The 27,656-nt window shown below is 60.8% G+C and overlaps 1 protein-coding gene across 5 annotated transcripts in view; it reads left to right on the top strand.

Moving 5' to 3' along the window:
- Positions 1–212: 212 nt before the first annotated feature.
- The window catches only part of TRPM2 (transient receptor potential cation channel subfamily M member 2), a 54,739-nt gene continuing 27,295 nt past the window's right edge, over positions 213–27,656 (top strand). For 2 of the 5 annotated variants that reach the window (XM_043593456.1, XM_043593457.1), the window contains exons 1-12: positions 213–334; positions 3,722–3,994; positions 4,743–4,831; positions 13,700–13,868; positions 14,381–14,561; positions 16,643–16,809; positions 18,116–18,296; positions 19,228–19,289; positions 20,352–20,552; positions 23,274–23,376; positions 26,672–26,793; positions 26,974–27,327. In XM_043593456.1, coding sequence (XP_043449391.1) covers positions 3,830–3,994; positions 4,743–4,831; positions 13,700–13,868; positions 14,381–14,561; positions 16,643–16,809; positions 18,116–18,296; positions 19,228–19,289; positions 20,352–20,552; positions 23,274–23,376; positions 26,672–26,793; positions 26,974–27,327 — 1,794 coding nt within the window. In that variant the 5' untranslated portion in view covers positions 213–334; positions 3,722–3,829. Of the gene's footprint in view, positions 335–3,721; positions 3,995–4,742; positions 4,832–13,699; positions 13,869–14,380; positions 14,562–16,642; positions 16,810–18,115; positions 18,297–18,520; positions 18,625–19,227; positions 19,290–20,351; positions 20,553–23,273; positions 23,377–26,671; positions 26,794–26,973; positions 27,328–27,656 lie in introns of those variants that run through there. The other 3 variants (XM_043593455.1, XM_043593454.1, XM_043593458.1) reach the window with 3 other exon arrangements.

Raw genomic sequence — 27,656 nt, 5'->3', positions numbered from 1 at the left:
GTCCCTGCCCGACGCGGTTCCGTCGGGCCTTTCAAGGAGAAGCCGGCTGCTCCTCCCTCAGGAGGCAGGTACTGGCCCAAGAGCCCGGTCCGGGGCGGGGCGGGGCGGGGGGTCCCCTCCGGTGGGGCGTCTCCGTGCGTCCTTGGCGCTGGCGGGCGCGGGACTCGCGGGCTGAGCGCCCCGGGCTGGTGACGCAGAGCGCGCTGCGGGCGACGCGGCCCGCGCGCGCGGGACGCACGCTCGGCGGCGAGACATGCGGGCGGCCCCGCGGGGCCAGCTGGCGGTCCTGCGCAGCGGCGCGGGTGACGCGGGGACACGGGCCGGCTCCGAGCAGGTACGCCCGCCCGCCGCCGGGGATGGACAACACCGGGGTGCGGAGAGACGTGACAGGACCCGCGCTGGGGCCGGGGCGCGGGCCGCCGGCGCAGGTTGGGGGAGGGGCGGGGGCGCGGGGTGGGCGGAGGGTGCCCCCCAGGGTCCAGGGCCGGGGGCCGGGCTGCTGGTACAAGCAGAGGGCGGGCTGCCGGGTGGGCCTGGGCGCAGGCCGGGGTGCCGGTGCGGGCGCGGGGCACACACTGGGGCGCCGCAGGGGCGCAGGTTCGAGTGTAAGCTCCGGGGTGGAGATGCGGGCCTGGGCTCAGGCGGGAGTGCGGGGTGCTGGGACCCAGGCTGCAGGCAGGGTGCCGGCACAGGCGTTGCGACGGGGCCAGGGTGAAGTCTTTCCGGGGGCGCCTTGCTCCGACCTGGGGAGATGAGGAACTTGCCACATCTAGGACTTAGGCTCTGACCACAGCTTTCCCACCCCCACCCACCGCAAGACCACGGGGCCCATTGCCGCCGGCGGCAGGCACTTCCTTTGATGGGTGTACTGCTATTTACAGTCTGGAAAGTGTTTTCCCTGCAGGGATTTCTGAGGATGCCTGACCTGGGGATGGGCAGGGAGCATGCAAACGGTTTAGAAAGAGAAGTAGGAAGAGGGGGTGGGGGGGGGACGTCTGGCCAGCGTGCCCTGAATAGCCTCACATAGGGAGTCTGTGGGTTCAGCCTTCTGGGCTGGGCTGGTGGGATATGGGGCGGAGACCCTGTCTTTGTGAGTTCCCAGGGTCCGGGCCTAGTGGCTGCTGCAAAGGACAGTCCTCAGGACTTTTGTTCTGTTTGGACTTGGTGTCTATTCCCAATGTCGCCAGGGCACAGCCTTCCAGCCTGCCACCCCCGGACTGCAGGAGCCTGGATGGGGGGCCCACCTGGGCGCAGGCGCTGCCGTGTGGCGCCCTCCCCATGCACCTGTGCTCGCTGCCCGTGGCCCCTCCCACTCCTCTCTCCTCCTCGGCCCTGCGTTTGGACATCCACCCCACTGTGGCCCTGCCTCTTGCAGGCCCGCTCACTCCATGGCAACAGCTTCGCATGTCTGTCGGGGGTCCTGTGCCGAAGGGCATCTATAGATGTGCATTTGTTTGTTTGTTTTTCAGAAACACTTATCTAGATACACTGATGTCATATATTTATTATCGTTAGTGTTTATACCATTACGTTCTATTTTTTGAGTCTGTGTCCTTGGTTTTTTTTCCCACTTTTTATTTATATATATTTTTAAATGTTTGCTTAGTTTTGAGAGAGAGACAGAGAGGGACAGAGACAGAGACAGAGTGTGAGCCGGGGAGGGGCAGAGAGGGAGACACAGAATCCGAAGCAGGCTCTGGGCTCCGAGCTGTCAGCGCAGAACCCAATGCGGGGTTCAAACTCACGAACCATGGGATCATGACCTGAGCCAAAGTCGGATGCTTAACTGACGGAGCCACCCAGGCGCCCCTTTTTCCTACTTTTTAAATAAAAATTTCCAAACATACACAAAGTTGAAAGAATTTTGCAGTGATCCTTAGATGTGCATTTTGTGTGACTGTATGTGCAGACCCGTGTGCCATCATGTTCCATTTATGTATCTATGTGCCTGTCTTCTTGGAAGTCATTTACTTACAAAGTGCTCTTTTTTTTTTTTAAGTTTATTTATGTATTTTTGGAGAGAGCGTGAGCGAGCGCTTGGGAGGAGGGGCAGAGAGAGAGAGAACCCCAAGCAGGCTCCGCACTGTCAGTGCAGAGCCCGACGACGGGGTTTGAACTCACAAACCGTGAGATCATGACCTGAGCTGAAGGTGGACGTTTAACCCACTGAGCCACTCAGGTGCCCCCACCTTCATCGTTCTTACCACACGTGTTTGCCATTGCATATAGAGAGTTAGAGTTACAAACCGGGGTGACCACAACTGCCTTCTTGGTGATATGTGAAGAAAACAATGGAGGGTTGGATTTGGGGGGGGAGCCCCCGAGAAGGTGGATGGGGGATTTTGTAAGGTCATGGTCAGCCCTGGGTTTCCGGACTCTTCCAGGGCCCAGACTTGGATGGGGGAGGGAGGAGGAGGGGAGGGCAGGGGAGGAGAGAGAAGGTCAGTCAGCATCCCCAGTACCCCCCCCCCCCGTTTTGCATGGCTCCTGGCCCTGCCTGAGGGGCCAGGTGACAGCGATGGCCTTAGGGCTGCTCAGGTGTGAGGCTTGCCACACTCAGGCAGCTTGTGAACAGAAGTTTATTCTCACAGCCCTGGAGGCTGGAGGGCTGAGGTCAGGGTGGCAGCACGGGGTGGGGAGGGCCCCCTTCTGGGTTGCAGACTTCTGTCCTCACGGTGGGGAAGGGGCGAGGGCGCTCCCTGGGGTTTCCATCAGAGCACGGACCCCGGTCGGTCGTCAGGGCCTCGTCACCTCCCAGAGGCCCCGCCTCCGACTACCATCGCCGCTGGGGGGCGGTTTCCACATGTGAACTTCAGGGGGCACGTTCGGACCATAGCGGTCCACTCCTGGCCCCCAGATTCACGTCCTTCTCGCATGAGAACTACATTCACTCCATCCCAACAGCCGAGTGTTAACTCATTCCAGCAGCTACTCCGAAGTCTGATCTCAAGCTCATCCGAGTCAGGGGTGGGGGAGACCCCAGCTGCGTCTATCCTGAGGCGGATTCCTCTCCGGCTGTGGGCCTGTCCCGCCAGCAACGGTGGGGCACCGGACGGGCACTCCCACTCCGAAGGGGAGCAACCGGAGGGGTGACGGGGTCCAAGCCAACCTAAACCTTAAGGCCCCTGGCCTGGTGGTCCTGCCCGATGGCTTTTCTGGGCACAGCCCACCCCACAGCTCCACTGGGTATTGTCCTGGCAGCGGCCCTGTCCCAGGGTCGGGTGCCCAAGGCTCTGGTGGCCTCATCTGTTAAAATCTGGGTGGAGGCGGCTGACCCCCCAGACTTGCACGCTTTTCAGAACAGCAGTGATGGCATCGTGCAGGTGCCACTAACCCTGGCCACAGGGGGCCAGCTGGAGCGGCGCCTGGGGCTGCGGGGAATTGGGAGAGCCGGGCCCAAGATGAGCGGGGTGCAGGGCAGCTGTGGCTCCCCGTTTGCAATCGCACTCTGGGCCTGTGCTGGGAGGACGGCCCCATGGACGGGGATGGAGTGCCTCCTCCGGCCCTTCACAGTGACCTGAGGTCGCTGTGGCTACACACGGGCCTCTGGGGCCCTGGGGATGTGCATGTGCTTCCAGACGACCCGGGGCCCCTGCTGGCGGACAGAGCTGGGGCAGCCGGGGAAAGGCGCGGACCAACGAGTGGACAGGCCCCACGCGAGGAAGCACGTGCCCCGTGCTGTCAGGACACCTGCCTCATTCCCCTCTCTGATCTATTCCAGCAGCCCTCCATGGTGTGTTTCCAGAACCTTCAGCCTCACGAGCTGGAGTAAAGGCTGTCCTGAGGGAGGGAGGAGACCGTGGCAGCTGGAGAGGAGGCAGCCCTCACGATGGAGCCCCCCACCCTGAGGAAAGCCGGCTCCAAGCAGGAGGAGGCCTTTGGGGTGCAGCCCCGGAGGGTCGCTGACCTGGGCACGGTCCCCAGTCTCCGGCGCAGCAACAGCAGCCTGCGCAAGGTCAGGAGGTCCCAGAACCTCTTTGGCAACAGTGAGAAGGTAGGCTTCCGGTGGCCAGTAGGGCCCCCCTCCGCCGGGTCCCCCAGAGCCCTGGTGGGGCACGCCGACCACCCAGGGATGGGTGTGTTTCTTGCTTGGGCAGAGGCTCGGCTGAGCCGGGGAAAGGGGACCTGGAGAAAATGGTCAGTGGCCAGGTCCGCCCCCTCCTTGCATCGCACGCCCCTTCCTGTTCTTGGTCTGGTTGGGAGGGCGTTAGGCAAGCACTGCAACCCGGTCCCGGGCAGACTCGCCGGAAGCCGTCACCCCTGACCTCACTGTGCGATGACTTCACGTCTCCGATGTCACTGGAGGGCCCTGAGCACCACCGACGTCCCAGGCTAGATTCCCCAAGGCCCGCGACAAGAGTGTGTTGAAGGGCATGTTTGACTCCCTCGGCCCCTGGTCAGGTGGCGGGAGGGCGTTGGCCTGCCGTCTCGTCAGGACAGAGGCAGGTGTCCACACCCCTACCCGCCGCACCGCTTTATTCCCGAGGAAGGCAGCATTGACAGAGAAACTGGAAAGTGCCGTGCTACTTAAGTAGGGCAAAGGAGGAAGAGGTCCCACAGGGCTGTTCCTCCCACACCTGAGAGCCGGGGCCGGGCACCCCCGCCCCGCTCACGCCTTCTGGAAAAGTCCCGTGTAGCTCGACAGGGAGCCCAGGCGTATCTAGGAGTGGCGGAGGGTTTGCTGTCCCGAACAGTGTTGCTATGACTGCCCGGGGATCTCAAAGCGCCCTTTTTATCCTCAGCAAGAAAGCCTCAGTTCGTGGATCCCCGAAAATATCAAGAAGAAGGAATGCATGTACTTTGTGGAGAGCTCCAAACTGTCTGACGCTGGGTAAGGGGCCTGTTAGTGTGGCCACCCCTCCCCCTGTTCCCACGGGCCGGGGCCTCGGCGGGCTCCGTTGGTATGTGTGTGTGTCTGTGTGTGTTGTGTCCGTGCATGTGTGGCCTGGGAGGCACAGCCCGTGTCTGCATCATGGCTTCAGCGAGCCCAGTCCTGTCTTCATGGCCTCGCGGGCCCAGTCCCGTGTGTGTGTGTGTGTGTGTGTGTGTCTGTATCTGTGTGGCCTTGTGTGTGTGTGTGTGTATCTGTGTGGTCTTGGGGGGCCCAGTCCTGTGTGTGTGTATGGCCTCAGTGGGCCCAGTCTGTGTCCGCGTGGCCTCGGGGGCCCAGTCCCGTGTCCGTGTGGCCTCGGGGGCACAGTCCCTTGTCTGTGTGTCTGTGTGGCCTCAGTGGGCCCAGCCCGTGTCCGCGTGGCCTCGGACGCTTGCGGCAGCCCCACGTGCCCGTCCAGCTGTCTGTGGGTGAGCAGCTTTGCCTCATGCGTCCTGCAGGTGGGGTGCAGAGAGCTTAGGTGACTCATCCAGGGTCATCAGGGGACCGCTCCGCAGGGGCACTTGGACTTGAACGTGCTCATTTGGGCGCCACGTTGCATGCCTCTAGAATGTTCATTTCCCTCTGGAGTAGAGGGTGTCACAGTGCCGTGGGGGCTCTACGGGGACTCAGGGAGAACGCCCAGCCTGGGCCCCTCGCTGAGGTCGGTGCCAAATGCAGACCGGGCCACCTCACCCTCAGGAACCGCCCCCCCCCCTTGCCTCTCCTACCTGTGGGGCCAAGACCACCTCCGCGGGCAGCGGTGGCCTCTACACCTCCACACGGCTGGACGTTTCCCTCCTGGGCCACTGGCTGCCCAGCAGGGCCGCCCGGGAGCTTGGGGGCGCTGCGGGCAGCTTCGGAGGAACCTCCTGGGAGGTGTGGCGCGTCCTCGCCGTTCCTTGAGGAGTATGATTTGTGTCAGCGCCTCCCCCCCAGCCGTGCCCGAGACGTGCTGTGCCACCGACCGGCCACGCTTTTTCTCCTCCGCCTTCCTTGTCGCCTACTGAGCTCTTGTGGCGGATGCCGGCTCTGCTGTGCGGCCCTCCCTGACCACACGGGGAAGTAACCTCTCTCCCCAACACGCTCCATCTATCTCTTTTTACCAGTCCCTCGCGCCCCAAGATCGTGTGGCTTCGTGGCGGCAGAATCCGTCTTCCGCTTCCCACAGTGGACGAATAGCATCCAGCCCCCGCGTGTCGAATGACCTGGGGGGAGGAGCCCGCGTGGGGAAGGGAGAGAGATTAGGCCGCGGCTCAGGCAGGAGGGATCACCGCCGACCGAGGCCGTTCCCGGGGCCCTGCGATCTGCCCGCCGTCGTCACTGAGGGGCTGGGGTTCACGCCTCCGGCGTGGCTCCGCGTCAGGGCCGCGTCCTCATTTCTCCGTCCTGGGAGCAGACCCTTGAGCCAGAGAGGGTTGCCAGCATGTTCCAGCTGGCAGCTTGGCAGGGAGTGCCAACGTACTCGGTGCGTCATCGGAGCTTCCCAGCCACGCTGCTCGCTCTGACGACGTACAGAGAGCGTTTTGTGTCGAGGTTTCCAGTCTTCATTAGCTTACAGGAAGCTTATGAAAATAGCCTCCGAGGGAATGAGTGTCACCCGGGCGGCCCGTGCAGGACTCGCTGGCTTCAAAGTCGTTCCGAAGACTTACGCGGCAGTCTGGTCTCCGGCTCGCGGGGCCCGGAGCCGCCACCCACCCGACCCCGGGCCCCTTCTTTCCTCTGAGCTAAGACCCAGTGGAGGATGCTGACAAGGGTCAGCGAGGGCCGGGGACTCAGCTGGGATTTGAGGCTGAAACGGGGCTTCCTACTCCTTCAGGGCCCCTTTCCTGCTTTGAAGAAATACTGCTCAGGATGCCTTTGGTTCTGGAAATTTCCAGGAGCACGTTTACTAGCATCGGGTTTGACGCAAGGGGCTGCTACAGGGGGCTGTCGCTCGGATGTTACATTGAGGGCTGGGAAGCACGGGACCCAGTGATGGCCAGAAAGGTGGGGGCACCCAGAGACATTTTCTTGTAGGGTACCGTGTGATTGGTTAACGGCAACTAGAATGAAGTACCGGTGTCCTGATTAGCCGCATCTTACGACCTAAAGCAGTTTCCTAAATTATGTTTCAGAACCTGATGGAAGCCGGGGATGGGGTTTATAGCTGGAGAGGTGAAGCAGGTGCCCGGAGGTCCCGGGGACGGCAGGAAACACAGGGAAGGCGGGGAGCTTGGCGAGGTGCATCCGAGTGGGCGCTTCTGGTCATCTGCTGCCTGGGAACTCACCAGGCGTGTTGGACGTCCTGGGGGCGGCCGGTTCCTGGGTCTTTGTCTGGAAGCACCAGTGGCCCGCAGATTGTTTTCTGGTGCTCCCTCATGGAAGAACAGGGCATTCTCCTTGCCTCCTGTTTTCCTTCTCAAAGATTTGGGACCCCACGTGGCAAGAGCGGGGTGTGCGGAGCGGCCGGGATCCTGGTGGCGGGGGCTGTCCCGGCTGCCTGGCATGGAGGTGGGCAGTGTGCCCACAGCCCTGATGCTCATGGGCCCCCTTGTGCTCCCCACGTGGAACCAGAAGGAAAGCAAAGGAAGGTGCTCCCCGGGGGCCGGCAGACCCCAGAGAGATGGGGTTCTGATTCGAGTCAGAGACGGCGGTGTAGACTTGTTTCTGGGGGTCCTTGGGGTCGCCGTACGTGTTCTAGGACAGCAGTCACAGCGCAGGGACGCCCAGCAGGCTCAACAGGGAAAGCACACGGGCGGGTCCGAGACTCCGTGTGCAGGCTTGCGACCTCTGTCCCCCGTCTCCCTCCCCAGGGGCATGCCAGCAGGGGAGAATGCAGCTGTGTGCCGGGCTTCTGTCCTGCGAAGCTGTTAGGGGCTTAGCGCCCGGGGTTAGTCCCGGGCTGGTGACATCGGCACCTCTGCCTAGCACCCCCCACATTCCAGACGCCCAGGGAAAGCAGGTGTTGAGCACAAATTGTGTCCTCTGCACAGTCTGGGATGAGTGGGTTGGGGAATGCAGACCGTTCTGAAAGCCCAGCCTAGTGAGCAGCCCCTCCAGAGACAGTGGTCCCAGGCCTGCGGGGGACTGTGTCCTGCACAGGGTGTTCCCCATCAAAGGGGTCCCTCCAGCAGATGGAGAGGGTGTGCTCCCTTGCGAGAGCAGAGTGCGGTCCAGGAGGAGACGGTGGGAAGGTCCTCCCCGTCACGAACGGAGCCTTGGAACAGATTTATTTATACACCTTACGTATTTCCATCAAAGGCGTTGGGGTCGCCCCCACCGCCTTCCAGACCTGAACCCCCCCACCCCCCACCTCCCTACATCCCCATAATCTAATTAGTCCCACGTCCTGAGGGTCCTTCTCAGCTCTGCCCAGATTTGACTCGTTTCCCTTCCCACCACCGCCACCCCAGACCTTCCCCATACTGTCACAGTTACTTTGCGACCTTGATGTATTGGCTCTTTCTCCTCCCTGGAACCCTCATCCATAAAACACAGAGACCGAAGCGGATGCTTCAGAAGCTGTCTTCAGGACGAGGCGTGCATGCTTAGTAAGACCGAGGCGCCTCTCCAGACTGCACGGAGCAGCCCAGATGGAGAGCTTGGGCGGCCACGTAGATTTAAGATCTAATCTCAGCAGAGGGGGTGGCTCAGAGACGAGGTAAGGAGGTGACCCGTCTTAGGCCATTAGAGACTGAACAGAAAGCCTGGGGGCAGCGCTGGGCCAAGATACGAGAGCTGGGTCCTCGTCCTGGTGACTCCCCCCTCCCTGCCTTTGACCATAAATCGAGGTGGTCACACAACACATAACGTGTACCCTGTGTTCCCTGGAGGTCTGAAAGCGCCTGAGTCTCCCTGAGGGGTCGATGGAGGTCAGAGGGCGCACTCCGAGCTCTCCACGGGTGGGGCTTGCGCTCAGAGCACTGGGGGCCCCTGCGGTCACCACACGCAGAAGGAGGGACAGCCCTTGGGGAGGAGCCCAGCAGCACCTGGGTGCAGGGCAGGCCACGGGTGTCTTAACCCATCCTGGGTGCTCTGCATGCTTAGTTGTTTGGCACTAATTTTATACGTTATTTCTAGAACCTCTTTAGACCCTCAGGGCATTCTGTAGGCTGGGGGTCAGGGGATGTACTGTTTTCCCCTTGTAGCGGTGGAGAAATGGAAAGCCAGAGCGTCTGAGCGGGGCAGCCCCGCGTCCTTCCCTGTGCCACCTGCCCCCCAGCGTCCTTCCCCTGTGCCACTTGTCCCCCAGCATCCTCCCCCGAGCCATCTGGCCCCCAGAATCCTTCCCTGAGCCACCTGCCTCCGAGCATCCTCCCCTGAGCCACCTGCCCCCCAGCGTCCTTCCCCGTGCCACCTGGCCCCAGGCTCACCTGGCCTCGGACTGCTTGCTTGTCTCATCTGTCTCTCGTCCTTCAGGTCACTTGATACTAACGAGATATCAGAACCTAAAAATTCACAATTTCCAATGTAAGGAGGTGTAGAGAACACACTTATCTCCTCTGTCTCCCGAAGCCCCAGTGAATAGCAGGAAAGGAGTGAAAAGGTCTCAGTCCCCGAACCTGAAGGACACGAGAGGGGAGGTCACCGTGGGAAGGAGGTGCTGAGGTGCTGCAGCAGGGAAAGCAGAACCCAGAGCGGGGAGTCCCGGGCGCGGGTTCTCCCGTAGCGTCGTCCAGGTGCCCGGCGGGCTGGCCCGCGTCTGTCGCGTGCTGTTTTGAGCCTGCACCACGCGGGGGGCTCCCCGGGTTCCGAGCCTGGTCCCGCCCCTGCGTCCTCCGCCCCCGCCGCCCTGAGCCCCCGGCAGCCACGAGTCTGTTCTTCATGCCCGCAACCTTGCCACTTCGAGCTCGTCACCTGAGGAATCCGACCGAAGTGACCGTGTCACTTTCCACCCAGCGCGATCCCTACGCCATCCATCCGGGTTGTGCGTATGGGCAGTCCTCCCCGCTTTGCTGCCAAGTGGTCGGTCACTCTCAGCTTGCCTCCGTCGTCGGAAGCGAGATTTGTGTAGACAATAAATAATCGGGTCTTACTCTTTCCATCCACTCTGCAAAACCTGTGTCTCTTCAAACTGGTGTATTTACGACACTGTATTTAAGGTGAGTTTTGATGTTAGGACTTAAGTCCGCCATCGCATCTTTCCGTTTTAAGGTTTTTTCTTTTCCTGCCTTTCCAGGTGACTTGAACATTTTTCCAGAGTTCCGTTTACCCGTTCTGTCATTCTTCCTTCCTTCTGCTGTTCAACCTTTCCACCGTCCATCACTTCGCTTCTGCTTAGAGAACGACCTTTATCCACCCTCGTAGGGCAGTCCTGTGGGTGACAGAGTCCCTCCGTTTTCTTTCATCCGAGAACGTCTGGCTGAGCCATGCGTCTGCTGAGTGTTCAATTCTGGGTTGGTGCTTTTTGAAAGCTGTTGTGCCCCTTCCTCCTTGTACTTCCTGAAAAAAAAATTTTTTTTAAGTTTATTAGTTTATTTTGCGAGAGAGAGAGCGCGTGAAGCATGAGGGGAGGGGCAGAGAGAAAGAGAGAGAGAGAGAGAGAGAGAATCCCTAGCAGGCTCCACGCTGTTAGCGCGGAGCCCGACACAGGGCTCAAACCCACGAACTGTGAGATCGTGACCTGACCCGAAACCAAGAGTCGGACCCTCAGCCGACTGAGCCCCCCCAGGCGCCCTGCTCCTGGTACTTCTTTCTGATTTCTGATGAGAAGTTGTTTGTTCTGTGAGTTACTTTGCCCCAGTAGGCAAAGTGTCATTTCTGTCTTGCGGCTTCCAAGATTTTTTCTTTGTCTTCAGTTGATGCAAGTTTGACTTTAGTATCCTGGCACCCATCTCTTTGGGTCTCCCTTGTGTGGCGTTCCCTAGATTCTTGAATGTAGAATTTATGACTTCTTTCCAAATGTGGGAAATTTGGCCACTTTTAATTTTTCTTTGCTATTATAGGTAGGGTTTTGTTTTGATTTCACTTTCTTTAATTGTTTTTAATGTTTATTCATTTTCGAAAGACAGAGACAGAGCGTGAGCAGGGTGGGGGCAGAGAGACAGGGAGACACAGAATCCAAAGCAGGCCCCAGGCTGTGAGCTGTCAGCACAGAGCCCGACACGGGTCTCGAACTCACAAACTGTGAGATCATGACCTGTGCTGAAGTCAGACGCTTAACCAACGGAACCACCCAGGTGCCCCAATTTCACTTTCTGTTTGTTACTTCTGTATAGACATAAAATTGATTTATTTCTATTGACCTTGTATCCTACAAACTTGTTAGAGTTACTGTCAGTCTTACACCTTTTTGTAGATTCCCTAGGGTTTTCTACACACACAATTCCATCACCTGTGAATAAAGATAGTTTTACTTCTTTTCTTCTATATGTGCCTTTTCTTTCCTTTCCTTCCTTCTTTTCTTTTTCCCTCCCTTCCCTTCCCTTCCCTTCCCTTCCCTTCCCTCTTCCTTCCCTTCCCTTCCTCTTCCTTCCCTTCCCTTCCCTTCCCTTCCCTTCCCTTCCCTTCCCTCTTCCTTCCCTTCCCTCTTCCTTCCCTTCCCTGTTCCTTCCCTTCCCTCTTCCTTCCCTTCCCTTCCCTTCCCTTCCCTTCCCTTCCCTTCCCTTCCCTCTTCCTTCCCTTCCCTTCCCTTCCCTTCCCTTCCCTTCCCTCTTCCTTCCCTTCCCTTCCCTTCCCTTCCCTTCCCTTCCCTTCCCTTCCCTTCCCTTCCCTTCCCTTCCTCTTCCTTCCCTTCCCTTCCCTTCCCTTCCCTTCCCTTCCCTTCCCTCTTCCTTCCCTTCCCTTCCCTCTTCCTTCCCTTCCCTTCCCTTCCCTTCCCTTCCCTCTTCCTTCCCTTCCCTTCCCTCTTCCTTCCCTCTTCCTTCCCTTCCCTTCCCTTCCCTTCCCTCTTCCCTTCCCTTCCCTCTTCCCTTCCCTTCCCTTCCCTTCCCTCTTCCTTCCCTTCCCTTCCATCTTCCTTCCGTCTTCCTTCCCTTCCCTTCCCTTCCCTTCCCTTCCCTTCCCTCTTCCCTTCCCTTCCCTCTTCCCTTCCCTTCCCTTCCCTCTTCCTTCCCTTCCCTTCCATCTTCCTTCCCTTCCCTTCCCTTCCCTTCCCTCTTCCTTCCCTTCCCTTCCCTTCCCTTCCCTTCCCTTCCCTTCCCTTCCCTTCCCTTCCCTTCCCTCTTCCTTCCCTTCCCTTCCCTCTTCCTTCCCTTCCCTTCCCTTCCCTTCCCTTCCCTTCCCTTCCCTTCCCTTCCCTCTTCCTTCCCTTCCCTTCCCTCTTCCTTCCCTCTTCCTTCCCTTCCCTTCCCTTCCCTTCCCTTCCCCCCTTCCCTTCCCTTCCCTCTTCCCTTCCCTTCCCTTCCCTTCCCTTCCCTTCCCTCTTCCTTCCCTTCCCTTCCATCTTCCTTCCCTCTTCCTTCCCTTCCCTTCCCTTCCCTTCCCTTCCCTCTTCCCTTCCCTTCCCTCTTCCCTTCCCTTCCCTTCCCTTCCCTTCCCTTCCCTTCCCTTCCCCTCCCCCTGTACCCTTTCCTCTCCTTTCTTTCCTCCACCCCATTAGCTAGGACCTCTAGTGCCATGCTGAATAGCAGTGCTGAGGGTGGACAGCATTGTCTTGTTCCCAATCTTAGTGATGAAGGGTTCAGCCTTTTATCCTCGAGTATGATGTCAGCAGTAGGATTTTCATAGATGCTTTTGTACCAGGTTGAGGAAGTTCCCCTCTGTTCTTGCTTTGCTGACAGTTGTTATTACAACTGGGTGTTGAATTTGATAAAACACTATGCATCCAAGCAAACGATCAGACGGCTTTTCTCCCTTATTCTGCTAATATGATAAACTATGTTGATTGGTTTTTAAGTGATAACCCAACCTCGCATTCCTAGGAAAGCTCCCATTGGGCCATAATTTTTTATTAAGTTTTTAATTTTAATTCCAGTGTAATCAGCATACAGTGTTAGATTGGTTTCAGGTGTGCAATACAGCCACTTCTGTACCTAACTCGGTGCTCATCACGGCTGGTCACAATTTCTTTACACTCGTTTCCGGCCTCGCCCCCCTTCCCTCGGCCCCGCCCCCTCTCCCTCTTCCCTTGGGGACTCTGTGACGTGCCTGCTCCCGCTTCCTTCACAGCTCTGAGGCTCAGAGCCTCTTCACGTCCTTGTTCATTTAGGTCTGTTTCTCTCTGGCATTCATGGTGGGTCATTGCTATGCTCTGTTTTCAAGTTCACGGATTCTTTCCTCTGCCACCTTCATTCTGTGGCTGAGTCCATCCACTGAGTTTTGAAAAGATTTTGGTTTGTTAGTGCATTCTTTTCAGTTTTTAAATTTCCATTTGATATGTCTTCCATTTCTTCGCTGAGACTTTATATATTTTCCTTTTTTCCAAGTGTGTTCGTGATTCCTTGGTAAAGCAGTTTTATGGTAGCTGCCTTAACGTCCTTGTCAGATGATTCTAACAACAGCGTCACCTTGGCATCGGTGGCTGCTGTCTTTTCTCATTCTGGTGGAGATTTTCCTGGCTCCTGGTGTGATGGTGATGTTCAGTCTGAAACCTTGACCTTTGGGGTATTATGTTATGAGACTGCATCCTGTGGTTTAGCAGGTGCCCTATGACGTGTCTGTGGGGGAGGGGGGCCCTGCCTCATTACCGCCACGTGGCGATGGGAGTCCAAGCCCCTCTCAGCCCGGGTTGCCGCTCGGTGGGAAGGGGTGGGAGCCTCAGCTCCCCGCTGGGCTTTCACTGACACGGCTCCTCCTCACAGCGGGGGGTGGGGTCCTGACGCTCCGCTGGGCCCCTGCTGACACCCCCCGCGGGGGGCACGGGGCACCTCCTTCCCTCCGCTGACCGTGACCGTGTGGTCTTTGCAGGAAGGTGGTGTGCGAGTGCGGCTACACACGCCAGCAGCACTTGGAGGAGGCTACCAGGCCCCACACTTGGCAGGGCAAGGATTGGGACCCAAAAAAGCATGTCCAGGAGATGCCAACGGACGCCTTTGGTGACATTGTTTTCACGGGCCTGGGCCAGAAGGTGGGGAAGGTTGGTCTCCACCCCTCCGCTGCTCTCGCTGTGACTCGCGTCACCCTTCCGTGACCTGAGGCGCCTCCGGAGAGGCCTCGAGCCTTGCCAGCACTAGGGACAGGGCGGGCGGGGCTTCACGAGGCTCACGGGAGACCCAAGGGTGCCCTCGGGGTTCTCAGTCACCACAAAGCAGGGCAGGTGCGTCCCACAGCAGAGAGGCGGGGGTCAGAGGGGTGCCGTGAGTGCAGGCTGGGCGGAGGGGGCTGGAAGATGGGGCTGGTCTTCCCAGGGCGGCCTGTTGTCCCGCTGGGCCTTTGCCCCTTCCCCCTTCCTCTCGATCCGTGTCCCGCTTAGGCGCGGCCGCTCCTGCTCACTGGATCTAGACCCAGGGTGGGGGGCGGCCGCCTACCTGGCTGGGCTCTCTGGCGGGCTGGTGGGGGGGTGCCCACAGCTGCCCTGCCGTCTCTAGGGCTGGGCTGGGCCCCCCGCTGACACAGGGTCCCCCCTGCCGCCCTGTCACTTCCCTGCAGTACGTTCGCCTCTCCCAGGACACACCCCCCAGCGTGATCTATCACCTGATGACCCAGTATTGGGGCCTGGACGTCCCCAACCTCCTCATCTCGGTGACAGGCGGGGCCAAGGACTTCAACATGAAGCCCAGGCTGAAGAGTGTCTTCCGAAGAGGCCTGGTCAAGGTGGCCCAGACCACAGGTAGCCCTCGGGGGCTGGAGCCATGGGCGGGCTGAGCAGGCAGCACCACGGCTGTTGGGACTAGGGGGGTCCTCGGGGGCCACCCAGGCCGTGCCCGGCCCAGTCAGACTCCCCAGCCCTCGCCGGCCCACGGCGGCTGCCGCTGGGCGTGCTCGTGGGGCAGACAGGGCTCCAGCCAGCTCCCGAGAGGGACTCCCTGCTCTGCCCCCACAGGAGGCCTCGTTTAGCCGCGAGGTAACAGCGGGAGGTGGAGGAGGCTGGAGGGGGTCGTGTTCACCGTGGGGCCTTCGGGGAGGGTCTCCACGAACCAAACCCCTGTTAACCTAACCCATCTGTTCACATGTGGGAGGGGGGGACAACGGTGTCCATCTTTACACATGACGTGACTGCCTCGGGGTCCTGTGCCCCCCAGGGATGCACCCCCAGTGAGCACAGGGCAAGGCCCCAGGCTGCGTGAGCTCCACGCAGGCAGCCCCGGGTGCTCCCTCAGAGTGACGCCGGAGAAGCAGCGGTGCTGCCCGTGGCCTCCAAGGCGGCTACGCCGGGTTGGTTAAGGGCAGGAGAGCAAGGATTCTGGTCCGGGTGAGACTGGGCCACCCAGAGGACGCTGGCTTTAGGATCTGGTTTTAGCAGCACGTGAGGGCCGCGCTCTCCATTTGGTCTTTGCCCTGAAACAGAGGCTCGGTCAGGGTCTCACTGGCCCGTGTCTCTTGGGGCTTCCGCAGCACGTGGGATTTGGTTAAATGCAGCCTGCCATCCCCCAGGCACGCTCGTGACCTGTGCAGTGAGCCCATTAGGTGCTCACCTGTCCCCCAGGTAATCACAGGTGATGGTTTTACCTCGTCTTGACAGTTATCTTTTTAGGGTTCGACAGCAAAGTCCTTGCTGTCACCTCCCAGCCCCAGAGCCAGGGCCACACGTTTTAGATGGTTCCTTACGGCAGCACCACGCACAGTTGGTTTCTAGGCACCGGGTGGTGTGCCGTGGCCGGCACTGCCCCGGTAGCAGGCAGCCCGAATGATAGAGAACTTCACCCCTTTTCCGAGGAGGCAGCTGCACGTCTACCCCGTGTCTCCTCTCATCCGGACACGGGCTGGAGGAGCAGAGCGCACTGGGGACCTGCTTTCTCCTGGCAGACAAGGTGCAGCAAAGATGGCCGGTGCAGATTCAGGGCTCCCAGACCTGGTGTTCACGGTGCTCCCTGCACGCGATGCCCCGAGCGGGTCCCCCAGTCACGGTGCTCCCTGAGTGCGATGCCCCGAGCGGGTCCCCCGGTCACGGTGCTGCCCACATGTGATGCCCAGAGCGGGTCCCCTGGTCACGGTGCTTCCCGCGTGCGATGCCCCGAGCAGGTCCCCTGGTCATGGTGCTCCCCGAGTGCGATGCCCCGAGCGGGTCCCCTGGTCACGGTGCTTCCCACATGTGATGCCCAGAGCGGGTCCCCTGGTCATGATGCTCCCCACATGCGATGCCCCAAGAGGGTCCCTTGGTCATGGTGCTACCCAAATGCGATGCCCCAAGCAGGTCCCCTGGTCACGGTGCTTCCCGAGTGCGATGCCCTGAGCAGATCCCCTGGTCAGGTCACACAGGGCTGGGAAGTGTGTGCCCTGTCAGGGCCCCTGCAGGTCACATGGCAGTGGGCAGTGTGGCAGGACAAGTGGCCAGGAGCAGGGGTACAGTCCACCACACTCAGGCCCCGAGAGCTGAGGAGAAGAAGGGACGTCTATGACTTGGAGTAGAAGAATTCAGACACATGCGTCCCGAGTGCAGGGCAGGGAAGCAGCAGCAGGCGGGGGGTGGGGCGTGGGGTGGGGGGAGAGGCCCACAGTCCCCGCTCCCGGCCGCACCACCTCCCTGAGCAAGGTGGGAACCCTCGGCCCCCAGAGCTGCTCCGTGAAGGCAGAATCGCGCTGTGGCCGCTTCCTCCATGGTCCCGGTCCCGAGACTTAACACCTGATGACGAGTTTGAAAGCCCTCTGAGCCGGGCCCCGCAGATGAAGGACAGTGGGCGTCAGAAGCACACGGGGCCGCGGGCATCAGGCGTGTGCGTGGAGGGTGCACAGCTCCGGTCCTGTCCCCAGGGGCCTGGATCATCACCGGCGGCTCCCACGCGGGTGTGATGAAACAGGTGGGCGAGGCGGTGCGTGACTTCACGCTGAGCAGCAGCCACAACGAAGGAGAAGTCGTCACCGTCGGAGTGGCCACGTGGGGCACCGTGCACAACCGTGAAGACCTGATCCACCCCTCGGTGAGCTCGGCCACCTCTCCTGGTGGGCGGCGTCAGAGGGGGTGACGTTAGGGCCCCCTGGGTCTGCAGTGGACGGGCCGCTGCCTGGACACCAGGGTAAATGCAGCACGGAGGGCGGAGCCTGGACAGGGGTGCAGGAGACCGGGGCTCACGCCCAGCCGCACCACAGACCCTGATGGCCAGGGCGAGCGGCTGACGTGGCTGGACCCCCTTGCGATTACAGGATGGGTCCACGTAAGAGCCACCACGGGTCTTAGAAACGCAGAAACGACTTAGCAGAAAGCAGGGGCGTGGCCGCCTCTGCGCGGCCAGAGAGTGTCGCGTTCTGATCCCAAAGCCTGACCTCTGAACCCTGTGAACCCGGCCCTCACAGGTGCCCTGAGTCCAGGCGCCACGGTGCTCTGGTTCTGGTAGTCATTACCGAGCCACCCAGGCGCCCCCCTTCCCTCCGGCTTCTGATCCGCGGTCCTCATGTCCTTCTGGGCCTTGGCTGGCGGCTCCTCAGTGTCCAGAGCTACGGATGCTCTGCCGGCGCGTCGAAGCCGGTCGAAGCTCGCTCTGCCCGCCCCCCACTCCCGTCTGGCGTCACCAGGCGTGCCCTTGCACCTGTGCTCCTACCGCAGCCTGTTCAAGGCCCCTCGGACGTTGTCCCTCGCGTCCCCAGCGTCCTTCCGGTCTCCGCCCGTTGCCCGGTTCCAAGGCCATCTCCACATTTGTGCGAGTTTCTTATGGCGACGCTCCACTTCCTGATTGTCAGATCTGTTCCGGTTTCCCGCGGCCGCTGTAACAGACGATCGCGCACCTGGTGACTCAGAGCTGCAGAAATGCGTTCTCTCCCCTTCGGAGCCAGGGCTCCGGATCGGCCTCGCCTGGCCCAGATCCCGGTGCGGCGGGCCCCTGCTTCCTCCGGAGGCCGGAGGCCGGCGGGGGGCGGGCAGCCGGTCCTTGCCTTCCGGTGGCCGCTGGCTTTCCCCGGCCGTGGCCACATTGCCCCGATCTCTGCCTTCACGGTCACTGGGCTCTCCTCCTGTTGTGGTCAAGTCTCCCTCTGCCTCCCTCTCGGAAGGTCGCTGTGGAGACATATAGGACCCACCCGGATACTTCAGGATAAATCTTCCCCGTGTTACGATCCTTAACTTAAATCTATAGGGGCTCTTTTTCCAAATGAGGGAACGTTCACAGCTTCCAGGAATGAGGACTTCGTATCTTTGGGGGTCACTTTCCAGCCTACTAGGCCCCCATTTCTGGCAGTCAAGATGCAGAACTCTCTGTCTGTCTGTGTCTGACTCTCTCCGGCCGTCCCCAGGGCGGCTTTCCTGCCGAGTACGTCATGGACGAGGAAGGCCAAGGGCACCTGACCTGCCTGGACAGTAACCACTCCCACTTCATCCTTGTGGACGACGGGACCCACGGCCGCTACGGGGTCGAGATTCCCCTGAGGACGAGGCTGGAGAAGTTCATATCGGAGCAGACAAAGGAAAGAGGAGGTGAGGGAGCCCCCATGTGTCTGCTGTCCCTCAGGTCATACGTAGACCACCGGTAGTCACTCTACACCACAAGCACGGCTCAGTCTGGAAATAGCAACGTGCATAACTCGGCCCTGACGTGTCTTCCCTCGTGGGTGAGATGGGCCAAGTTCCAGGACACGGGAAGGGCAAATGCACAGGATGTGAGGGGCGGAGAAGGGCCTGGAATAGCAGCAGGTCCTAGCTCTGTGCCAGGTTGGGCGGGCCCCTTCAGAGCCATGGTGTTCAAGCTTCACTGCGCGTCAGAGTCCCCGGCGTGCGGGGAGAACTTGCCCTTCTCCGTGCTCAGGTGAGGCTGAGGCTGCCGGCCCGGGGACCGCGTGAGAGCCCCGCTGTGTCCCAGAGAGCCTAGGTGGGGGTGTGGGGCCGGAGACACCAAGGCGGCACGTCGGGGGACGTTTGCTGCCCCGGAGAGATTTCTGAAGTCTTTGCAGGTGCCCTGGCTGCCGGGACGGATGGGGGGGCTCAGGGCGAGGGCTGAGCGGACGGGACAGAGGATGGAGGTCCCGACGCTGTGCTCCCCTGCCATGTGTGTGGTGCCTAAAGCCCACCCGCTTGGCGTGCGCAGATTTGAGGCTCCACGAAAGGCATGCCGAGGAAAGCAGGCTGGTCGGGGTGGCCTCTGAGGCAGACAGCCCTGCCTTCGCCTGCACCCCCAGAAAGGGAACAGAAGTAGAAGGTGGACGAGCCATCTCAGGGCTCGAATTTGCTCTCATTACGTACAACAGGCAGATGGTCCACTGACGGCCGGGCGTCAGCCTTTGAAAACCACTCAGTACCAACTGCCCATCTCCATCGATGCCTCTGGAGCTGGCAGGAGGCGGGAAAGAGGGCCCCAGGGGGAGGGTCTGGGCCCCCGCATCCCTAATTCGGGGTTCATGCTTCGTCCTAGGAGTGGCCATCAAGATCCCCATAGTCTGTGTGGTGCTGGAGGGGGGACCCGGCACACTGCACGTGAGTACTGGCCTGTGGGGTGGGGATCTGAGGTGCAACCCTGCTGCGGGGGGCGCTCTGGCCCAGAGCCCCGTGACTGGCACCCCAGCGGGGTCGTTGGCAAGGGGGAGGGGCAAGGAGAAAGAGTGGTGACTGTGGGTGGGAAGGCAGCCTTCGAGGAGGTGCCCTGCTGCGGGGTGGGGGGACACTGGCTCCGGGCCTGGGTGGCTGACCAGTAGGAGGGGCCGCAGGGGGACCCGCACGGCACCTTCTTGCAGGACCCCAGGGTGGCCACTCTGCGCAGTTCTCGAAGTGCCGGCCCTCGGGCACCCCAGCCCCGTGGGACTAGCAGCTGGACGTAAAGCAAGTTCCTTGCTTGTTTTAACACATTCTCCTCGATGGAGGAAGGCTGACCACAGGGACACATGATGCTCTTACAGCCTGCAGGTTTGGGGCAGGAGCAAGGACGTTGCATTTATGGGACTGGAGGAAATGTGTGTTCATGCTTAGGAATGGCAGGAGAGCTCCCCCATTTCAGACCCAGTCCCCGGGGGACAGGAATGCATCTGGTCCCCTGTCCCCTCCCCACGCGGGGTTCTCTGCATGGAAGCCCCGCTCCCTCACGCCCAGAGCACGGTGCCTGCTCATGTGGAGGGTGTCCTTCCCGCGGGGGTCCGAGTCCCTTCCTGAAGTTGACCTCGTGCCGGGTGTCCAGGGGTCTCCTCGTGTGGCCCTGGTCTCACCCTGGGCCTTAACGAGAGAGCGAAACCGCAAGCCGGCGGCACGGTCCCCCGGGGATGGCTCCCTCAACCACACACCCGTGGGCCGAAACGCCGTAGGGCTCCCGTTCCGGTGGCCACGGTCCACCTGAGCAGTAGGCCTGAAGGAGCCGGTCTGTCAGGTGGACGCCCCTGTGTCAGGATTAGCGCCTTTCGCCCCCAGCAGCGGAGGCGTCCAGACTCAGTGTTTTCGCTTCATTTCTCAGTAGCCCCGTAGCCTTGACGCTGAGATGCCCGTGGTTCAGGGGTCAGAGCGGGGCGGGCACTCGGGCCCCGGGGCTCACCGTGGGCCCCTGCGTTTCAGACCATCTATAACGCCATCACCAACGGCACCCCCTGCGTGGTGGTGGAGGGCTCGGGCCGCGTGGCCGACGTCATCGCCCAGGTGGCCGGCCTGCCCATATCTGAGGTCACCATCTCCCGGATCCAGCAGAAGCTGAGTGTGTTCTTCCAGGAGGTGTTTGAGACCCTCACTGAGAGCAGGATTGCGGAATGGACCAAGAAGGTAGGCACACAGGCACCTGCTGGCTCCCAGACGCCCTTAGCCTGGAATCAGGACCAGGGCCTAGAAACAGAGACCCCGCGGGCCTGGAGCATGGATGTGATCTTGGAGGAGCGGGGGGCTTTGTGCCAGGCGGGGGCCCAGGGTGGACGGAGAGCCCTCAACTGAGGCAGCACGTTGTCCCGCCCAGGGGGAGGGCATGTCTTGAACCTCTGTCCCCAGAACTGCAGGCTGGACTGGGGAACGGACGGGGCTGACAGCACAGCCGTTTGGGAGCGAGGACTGCCTGGGTCAGGGGGCAGGAGGCGGCCGTTGAGCCCAGCGCAGGGCAGAGGGGTAGAGGGCGAGCTTCAGGCGGCGCGGGGCTGCCGGGTGACGGCCACGGGATCTGGTGCAGCCTCCAAGCCTGGTGAGCCCCAGGCCGCCCGGGCAGATTAATGGGGGCGTTTGAGCCCTGGCAAGGCGGGGGGGGGGGCAGGGGGACCGTGAGGCCGCGGGGGCCTGAGCGCGGCTCCTGGGGGCCGTGGGGTGTCTGCGCGCCCCTCAGCCGGAGGCGTCGGCAGGCGTGAGCCCATCCTGAGGATTCGCAGCTCCGGTGAGCGTTCCAGGGGACCCCAGCCCCGGTCTCCGGGGTGTTTGGGAGACCCAGTCCCCGGGGGCAGGCTGGTTATACTGCCTGGAAGCAGGGAGCCTCAGGTCATCAGGACCTCCTCGTGAGGACCGGGCGCGGCCCTCATTTCAGGTGTCCTGCTGGTTCTCTCTCGCCCTTTGGTTCTGGGGTAATTTTAGGTCCGGAGAATGGTTGCGAAGGTAGCAGAGCGCTTCTGGCCAACCGTTACCCAGCCCGTCCCGAGGGTCACATCCCGCAGAGCTGCGGTCAGAACTGAGAGACGAGCCAAAGCTCGCACTGTTGCTTTTGACGTTGGTCTGCTAATGTCCTTTCTCCGTCCCGGGATCCAAATCAGACTCTACCACATCGCGTTTAGCCTTTTCCCTTTCATTATGCGCCCCCCTCCTTCCTCCTTCCTTCCCCTCCCCCTCCTTCCTCCCTCCCTCCTTCCTCCCTCCCTCCTTCCTTCCTTCCTTCCTTCCTTCCTTCCTTCCTTCCTTCCTTCCTTTCCTTTCTTCCTCCCTCCCTCCTTCCTCCTTCCTTCCCCTCCCCTCCTTCCTCCCTCCCTCCCTCCCTCCCTTCCTTTCTTCTTTCTTCCTTCCCCTCCCCCTTCCTTCCTTCCTTCCTTCCTTTCTTCTTCCTTCCTTCCCTCCCCCTCCTTCCTCCCTCCCTCCCTCCTCCCTCCCTCCCTCCCTCCCTCCCTTCCTTCCTTCTTTCTTCCTTCCCCTCCCCCTCCCTCCCTCCCTCCTCCCTTTCTTCCTCCTTCCTTCCTTCCTTCCTTCCTTCCTTCCTTCCTTCCTTCCATCCCTCCCCCTCCTTCCTCCCTCCCTCCCTCCTCCCTCCCTCCCTCCCTTCCTTTCTTCTTTCTTCCTTCCCCTCCCCTTCCTTCCTTCCTTCCTTCCTTCCTTCCTTCCTTCCCTCCCCCTCCTTCCTCCCTCCCTCCTTCCTCCCTCCCTCCCTCCCTTCCTTCCTTCTTTCTTTCCTTCCCCTCCCCCTCCCTCTCTTCCTTCCTTCCTTCCTCCTTCCTTCCTTCCTCCTTCCTTCCTCCCTCCCTTCCTTCTTTCTTCCTTCCCCTCCCCCTCCTTCCTTCCTTCCTCCCTCCCTCCTTCTTCCTTCCTTCCTTCTTTCCTTCCTTCCTTCCCTCCCCCTCCTTCCTCCCTCCCTCCCTCCTCCCTCCCTCCCTCCCTTCCTTTCTTCTTTCTTCCTTCCCCTCCCCTTCCTTCCTTCCTTCCTTCCTTCCTTCCTTCCTTCCCTCCCCCTCCTTCCTCCCTCCCTCCTTCCTCCCTCCCTCCCTCCCTTCCTTCCTTCTTTCTTCCTTCCCCTCCCCCTCCCTCTCTTCCTTCCTTCCTTCCTCCTTCCTTCCTTCCTCCTTCCTTCCTCCCTCCCTTCCTTCTTTCTTCCTTCCCCTCCCCCTCCTTCCTTCCTTCCTTCCTTCCTTCCTTCCATCCCTCCCCCTCCTTCCTCCCTCCCTCCCTCCTCCCTCCCTCCCTTCCTTCCTTCTTTCTTCCTTCCCCTCCCCCTCCTTCCTTCCTTCCTCCCTCCCTCCTTCTTCCTTCCTTCCTTCTTTCCTTCCTTCCTTCCCTCCCCCTCCTTCCTCCCTCCCTCCCTCCTCCCTCCCTCCCTTCCTTCCTTCTTTCTTCCTTCCCCTCCCCCTCCCTCCCTCCCTCCCTCTCTTCCTTCCTTCCTTCCTTCCTTCCTTCCTTCCTTCCTTCCTTCCTAAGCCTGATGCTATTTAGCCAGCCACCAGATTGCAAGGATTTTCTAGAACGTCACCACAAACATTGGAAGAGAGACTGGGGGCTCTGGGGGTGGGCGGGCAGGCAAGGTGAGGAAGCGGGGGAGGAGTCTCAAGTTCAGCGGTGTCGGGCGTTCTGCAGACAGTCTCGTGGCGGGCGGAAGCCCTTACACTTGGGTGTGTTTCCTCCCGGCAGACCTCTCGCACACGTGGTGTATTTAGTCCTTACACGTCTTCGTCTTCACCGTGGGGAGGCGAGGTGGTGGCCTCGTGCCGGGGCGCTGGCTGTGTGTCCGGGGCCTCGATTCTGCGGGCTCCCCTCGAGGAGGCGGGGGGCCGCCCGTCGCCCCAAACCTCACCTGGGCCGTGTTGGTTGCAGATCCAAGACATTGTGCGGAGGCGGCAGCTGCTGACCATCTTCCGGGAAGGCAAGGATGGCCAGCAGGACGTGGACGTGGCCATCCTGCAGGCCTTGCTGAAAGGTGAGGGCCGGGCAAGGTGGGGCGGAGGGAGAAGCAGAGGGGAGGTGCCCGGGGCCCCGAGCTTGGAGGCACCAGAAGACCCACCCCTGAGTCAGAGGCACCGGTCAGAGGGCAGCCGGGGGTGGGCCACGTCGGGGCCCAGCTCACGGCCCCGCCAGGCAGGTGGGGGCCCGCGGCCGGGGCTGGGGGTTCGGGCTCCTTTCTCCGACTTACCTTCCTCAGCGGAGCCCGAGTGCAGCCGCACGAGTGGTCCCTGTGCGGCATCGCAGCCGCCCATACAGTGTCGGGGAAGGAAGAAGGCCTTGGGAGGCCCGCTGCTGACCTGCGTGCTTTGTCATGTGCCGGCGCTCCCACGGCCCCTCCTGGGCGATAGAGCTCCCGCGGCGGCCGCCCCTGGGCCAGCCCCTGGCCTGCCCTCCGCCCCACACTCCCCTCTCCCTCCGATTCTGGGGGACGGCAGGTGCTCCTGCCCCTCCCGCTGTGGACGACGTCCCCACGCCAGGAAGCCGTCGTGCTGGCTCCTCACCCCCGGGGGACGCGGCCCAGGCGGAGCAGGGCGGCAGGAAGCTTTGCCGGGAGAGGGGGGCAAGCCTGGGCTTGTTCCGTGGCCTCCTCCTGACAGAAGGACTCGGGATGGCACGTAAAACCTCACGGAGCCAGTGAGACGGTTAAAACCTGGACCGGGGCTCTCATTTGAAGACCCCCGTCCGGGGAGACAGAAGAACCGGGAAGAGCCGGTTGAACAGACTCAGAGCAGCTGTGCAGGAGCCGGGATGCCACCAAGGACGCCGAAGGCCGGGAAGCCCCTGTGAAGATCCACGTGACCACAGGGGTTCGACAGTGTCCGCTCGTGGCACTCGACCCTCCTGTTCACAGACGGGGCAGTGAGAGCGTCTGTCCCCTCCTTGCCTTCTTCCGTGAAGGGACCACGGAGCAGGAAGAGAGAATGCCAGGCTGCCACGCCTGGGAGGTGGTGACGAGGGGCCTCGGGCCCTGAGCGGGGGCATCCCTGCACAGCGCCGGGGCGGGGTGGGGAAGGACCCCTGCTCACGGCCAGGACGGAGCCCAGCGCCTGTTCTCCGAGTTCAAGAGCAAGTGAAGATAATGCTGTGAATCGTGGTTTCTCCTGGGTGCGGGGGGAGCTGAGCGGGGAGGCAGTGCGGGCCTCTGGGCTGTGGGAATGTTTCATTTCTCGTTCGTGGCGGTGGTTACACAGGTGTGGCCGTCGGCCAAAAGTCACGGTGCCTCCCACGTGTGCCGGGGGCAGGGCAGGTCCTGGGGGAGAGCGAGGGCATATTTATTTCTGGAAGCCAACACAGTGTAATTGGTTGTTCAGGGGAGAGGCGGTGGGCCTCTGGGAGAAAGTGGCTCTCTCTTTATTATGTGTGTAATATATGAAAACAATAGAAATGCGTATATGGTTTTTCAATAACAGTCCCCTTTAAAGATTTGTTTATTTATTTTGAGAGAGAAACAGAGAGGGAGGGAGAGAGAGGGAGCAAGCAGCAGGGGCAGAGAGAAAAGGAGAGAGAGAGAATCCCAAGCAGGCTCTGTGCTGTCCGCGCAGAGCCTGATGGGGCTTCAACTCGTGAACCGCGAGATCATGACCTGAGCCAAAACCAAGAGTCGGATGCTTAACCGACTGAGCCACCCAGGCACCCCAATGACAACCCCGTTTAAAAATCAACTTTATCGAGGTTATGGTTTAAAGAAGGTGAAGTCCCCCATCCTGGGTTTACTGCCGGATGCATTTGAGCGGGTGCGCACCCTGCGTACTGATGCAATCCAGATATAGGACAGCTCCCCCCACCCCCAAGAGCTCCCTCGTGCCTCTGTGTGCCTTGGGTAACCATCTGTCTGCTTTCTGTCCTTGGAGACGGTTTTGCCTGTGCTAGAAACTCACAGAAATGGAATCATACACTCGGTGTTCTTTTGTGTCTTGCATCGGCTCAGAGCAGCACGTTTGAGATTCTTCCACGTGGGCGTGTGTCAGAGCTCTGTTCCTTTCTACTGCTGAGTGTTATTTCACTGCGCGAAGGTTAGGGTTAGCTCGCTTCTCCACCCGCCTGTCTCCGGACCCGAAGGCCGCCTCTGGTGTGGGGCTCCGATAAAAGCTGCAGTTTGTTCCTGTTTCTCTCGGGTCCGCATCTCGGGGAGTGGAATTATGGTTCTCTGTGGCACGGCACGTTTATAAGAAACCGCCCAACTGTTTTCCAACAAGATGGCACCGCCTTCCCTCGTTGCCAGCCGTGGACGTGGGCTCTAGCTTTTCTGTGTCTTCACCGGTGCTTGACAGGGTCAGTGTTTCAAACCGAAGCCGTCCTAGTGGGTGTGAAGTGACAGCTCGGGGTGGTTTGGATCTGCGTCTCTCTGATGGCCCGTGACACGATGCGTCTCTTCCTGGGCTTGTTGGCCGCGAGTTAGCATCCGGGGGACGTGCCTTTCAGATCGTCTGTCCGTGTTTGTTTGGTGGTCTGTCTTCTCAGTTTCGAGTTGCAGGAGCTCTTGAAATACTCTGATACGAATCCTTTGTTAGAGAGATGCCCCGGGGAGGTTTTCTCTTGGTTCCTGGCTCGCCTTCCGAGTTCCTTCAAGTTGTCTTTGACGAGCAGAAGGCTTACATTTTACTGGAGTTTCATCTGTCCGTTTTGTCCTGTCTGGTCCGTGTCCTTCGCACCCCAGGAAATCTTTAGCTGCTCTGTGGCTGCAGATCTTGTCTCGTGTTTCGCCGTGGAGAGTCTGCAGGCACCGCCTTTACGTGTAGGTGTCTGGGGCACATCTCAGCTTGGGTCTTGTGTGTGGTGTCAGGCGAGGGTCCAAGTTCCCTTTTCACTTCCCCAAATAGCAGCCCATGCTTTAAGGTGTGAAACCCACCAGGGAGAGCAGGAAGCAGTTGGGAAAGCCGCTGTAGAGCCTGGGTGGGGCGGTGGTTCTGCAGTCAAGGTGAGAAAGGAAACTGACAGGATATGCAGTGGTAACTTCCGAGGGTTCGTGCGAACACGCCTGCCTTTCAGACACCCGTGTCTTCTGTAAGCACTGGGGCCAAGGGGCTTGACCAGGAGGTGGGGGCGGGGACGAGCCAGAGTGAGGCCGAAACCTGGAGATTCCCCGATTCCAGCACTGAAAGGAAACGTGCTTTTCACAAAGGTGTGTGCGTGGGGGGGATTCCGCCACTGGGCACACGGAGACACCGCGGTTGGTGACAAATCCCTCCCTGTGTGACATTATCAGATGGCAGGGAAGTGGCTCTGAGACCCAGACGGAAGCCTCCTGACACGAGTGCTCTTACCTGCAGCCTCTCGGAGCCATGACCACTTTGGCCACGAGAACTGGGACCACCAGCTGAAGTTAGCGGTGGCGTGGAACCGCGTGGACATCGCCCGGAGCGAGATCTTCACCGACGAGCGGCAGTGGAAGGTAGGGCTCCTGGGCTGCCCCGTGGAGGGCCTTGTTGGCCCCCGGGAGCAAGGCCAGGCCCCGGAGGGGGGCCTCTGCCCGACCCCAGCCCTTCCCCCGGTGGAGACAACGGCAGTCCCGTCTCCAGCGGCCTCGCCATCAGGGTGTGCGAGGCCTGCCCCCCACGGTGCTCTCTCTCAGCCTTCAGAGCTGCACCCCGTGATGACGGCCGCCCTCATCTCCAACAAGCCCGAATTCGTGAAGCTCTTCCTGGAGAACGGGGTGCGGCTGAAGGAGTTCGTCACGTGGGACACCCTGCTCTACCTGTACCAGAACCTGGACCCCTCCTGCCTGTTCCACAGCAAGCTTCAGAAGGTGCTGGCCGAGGAGCCGGAGCGGCCGGTCTGCGCGCCCCCCGCCCCCCGGGTGCAGATGCACCACGTGGCTCAGGTGCTCCGGGAGCTGCTGGGGGACTTCACGCAGCCGCTGTACCCCCGGCCCCGGACCGGCGACCGGCCGCGGCTCCTGCTTCCCGTGCCGAACATCAAGCTAAACGTGCGTGCTGGTGACGTGGCCCCAGCCCCACTTGGCCCGTGTGCTGGGCTGCTGCTATGTCCTTAGGGCTTCTTTTTAAAAGAAATTGTGCTTTATTTTTTTGGGAAAGAAATATGCTCCATTGGGCCCCCATAAAAAAATACCACAGACCGGGCAGCTTAAACAACAGATGTTTAGTCCCTCACGGTCTGGAGGCTGAAGTCTGGGCTCGAGGCATCGCGGGGCTGGTTTCTAGGGGGGCCTCTCTTTCTGGCTTGAGGACAGCTGCCTTCCTGCCACGTCCTCACGTGGTCTTCGCTCGGCGTGCAGGCAGAGAGATACGGAGAGCA

This window comes from Prionailurus bengalensis, chromosome C2, assembly GCF_016509475.1.
Source record: "Prionailurus bengalensis isolate Pbe53 chromosome C2, Fcat_Pben_1.1_paternal_pri, whole genome shotgun sequence".
NCBI lineage: Eukaryota > Metazoa > Chordata > Mammalia > Carnivora > Felidae > Prionailurus > Prionailurus bengalensis.
Note: the sequence above shows the minus strand (reverse complement) of the source record. Positions and strands in the feature narration are given on the sequence as shown.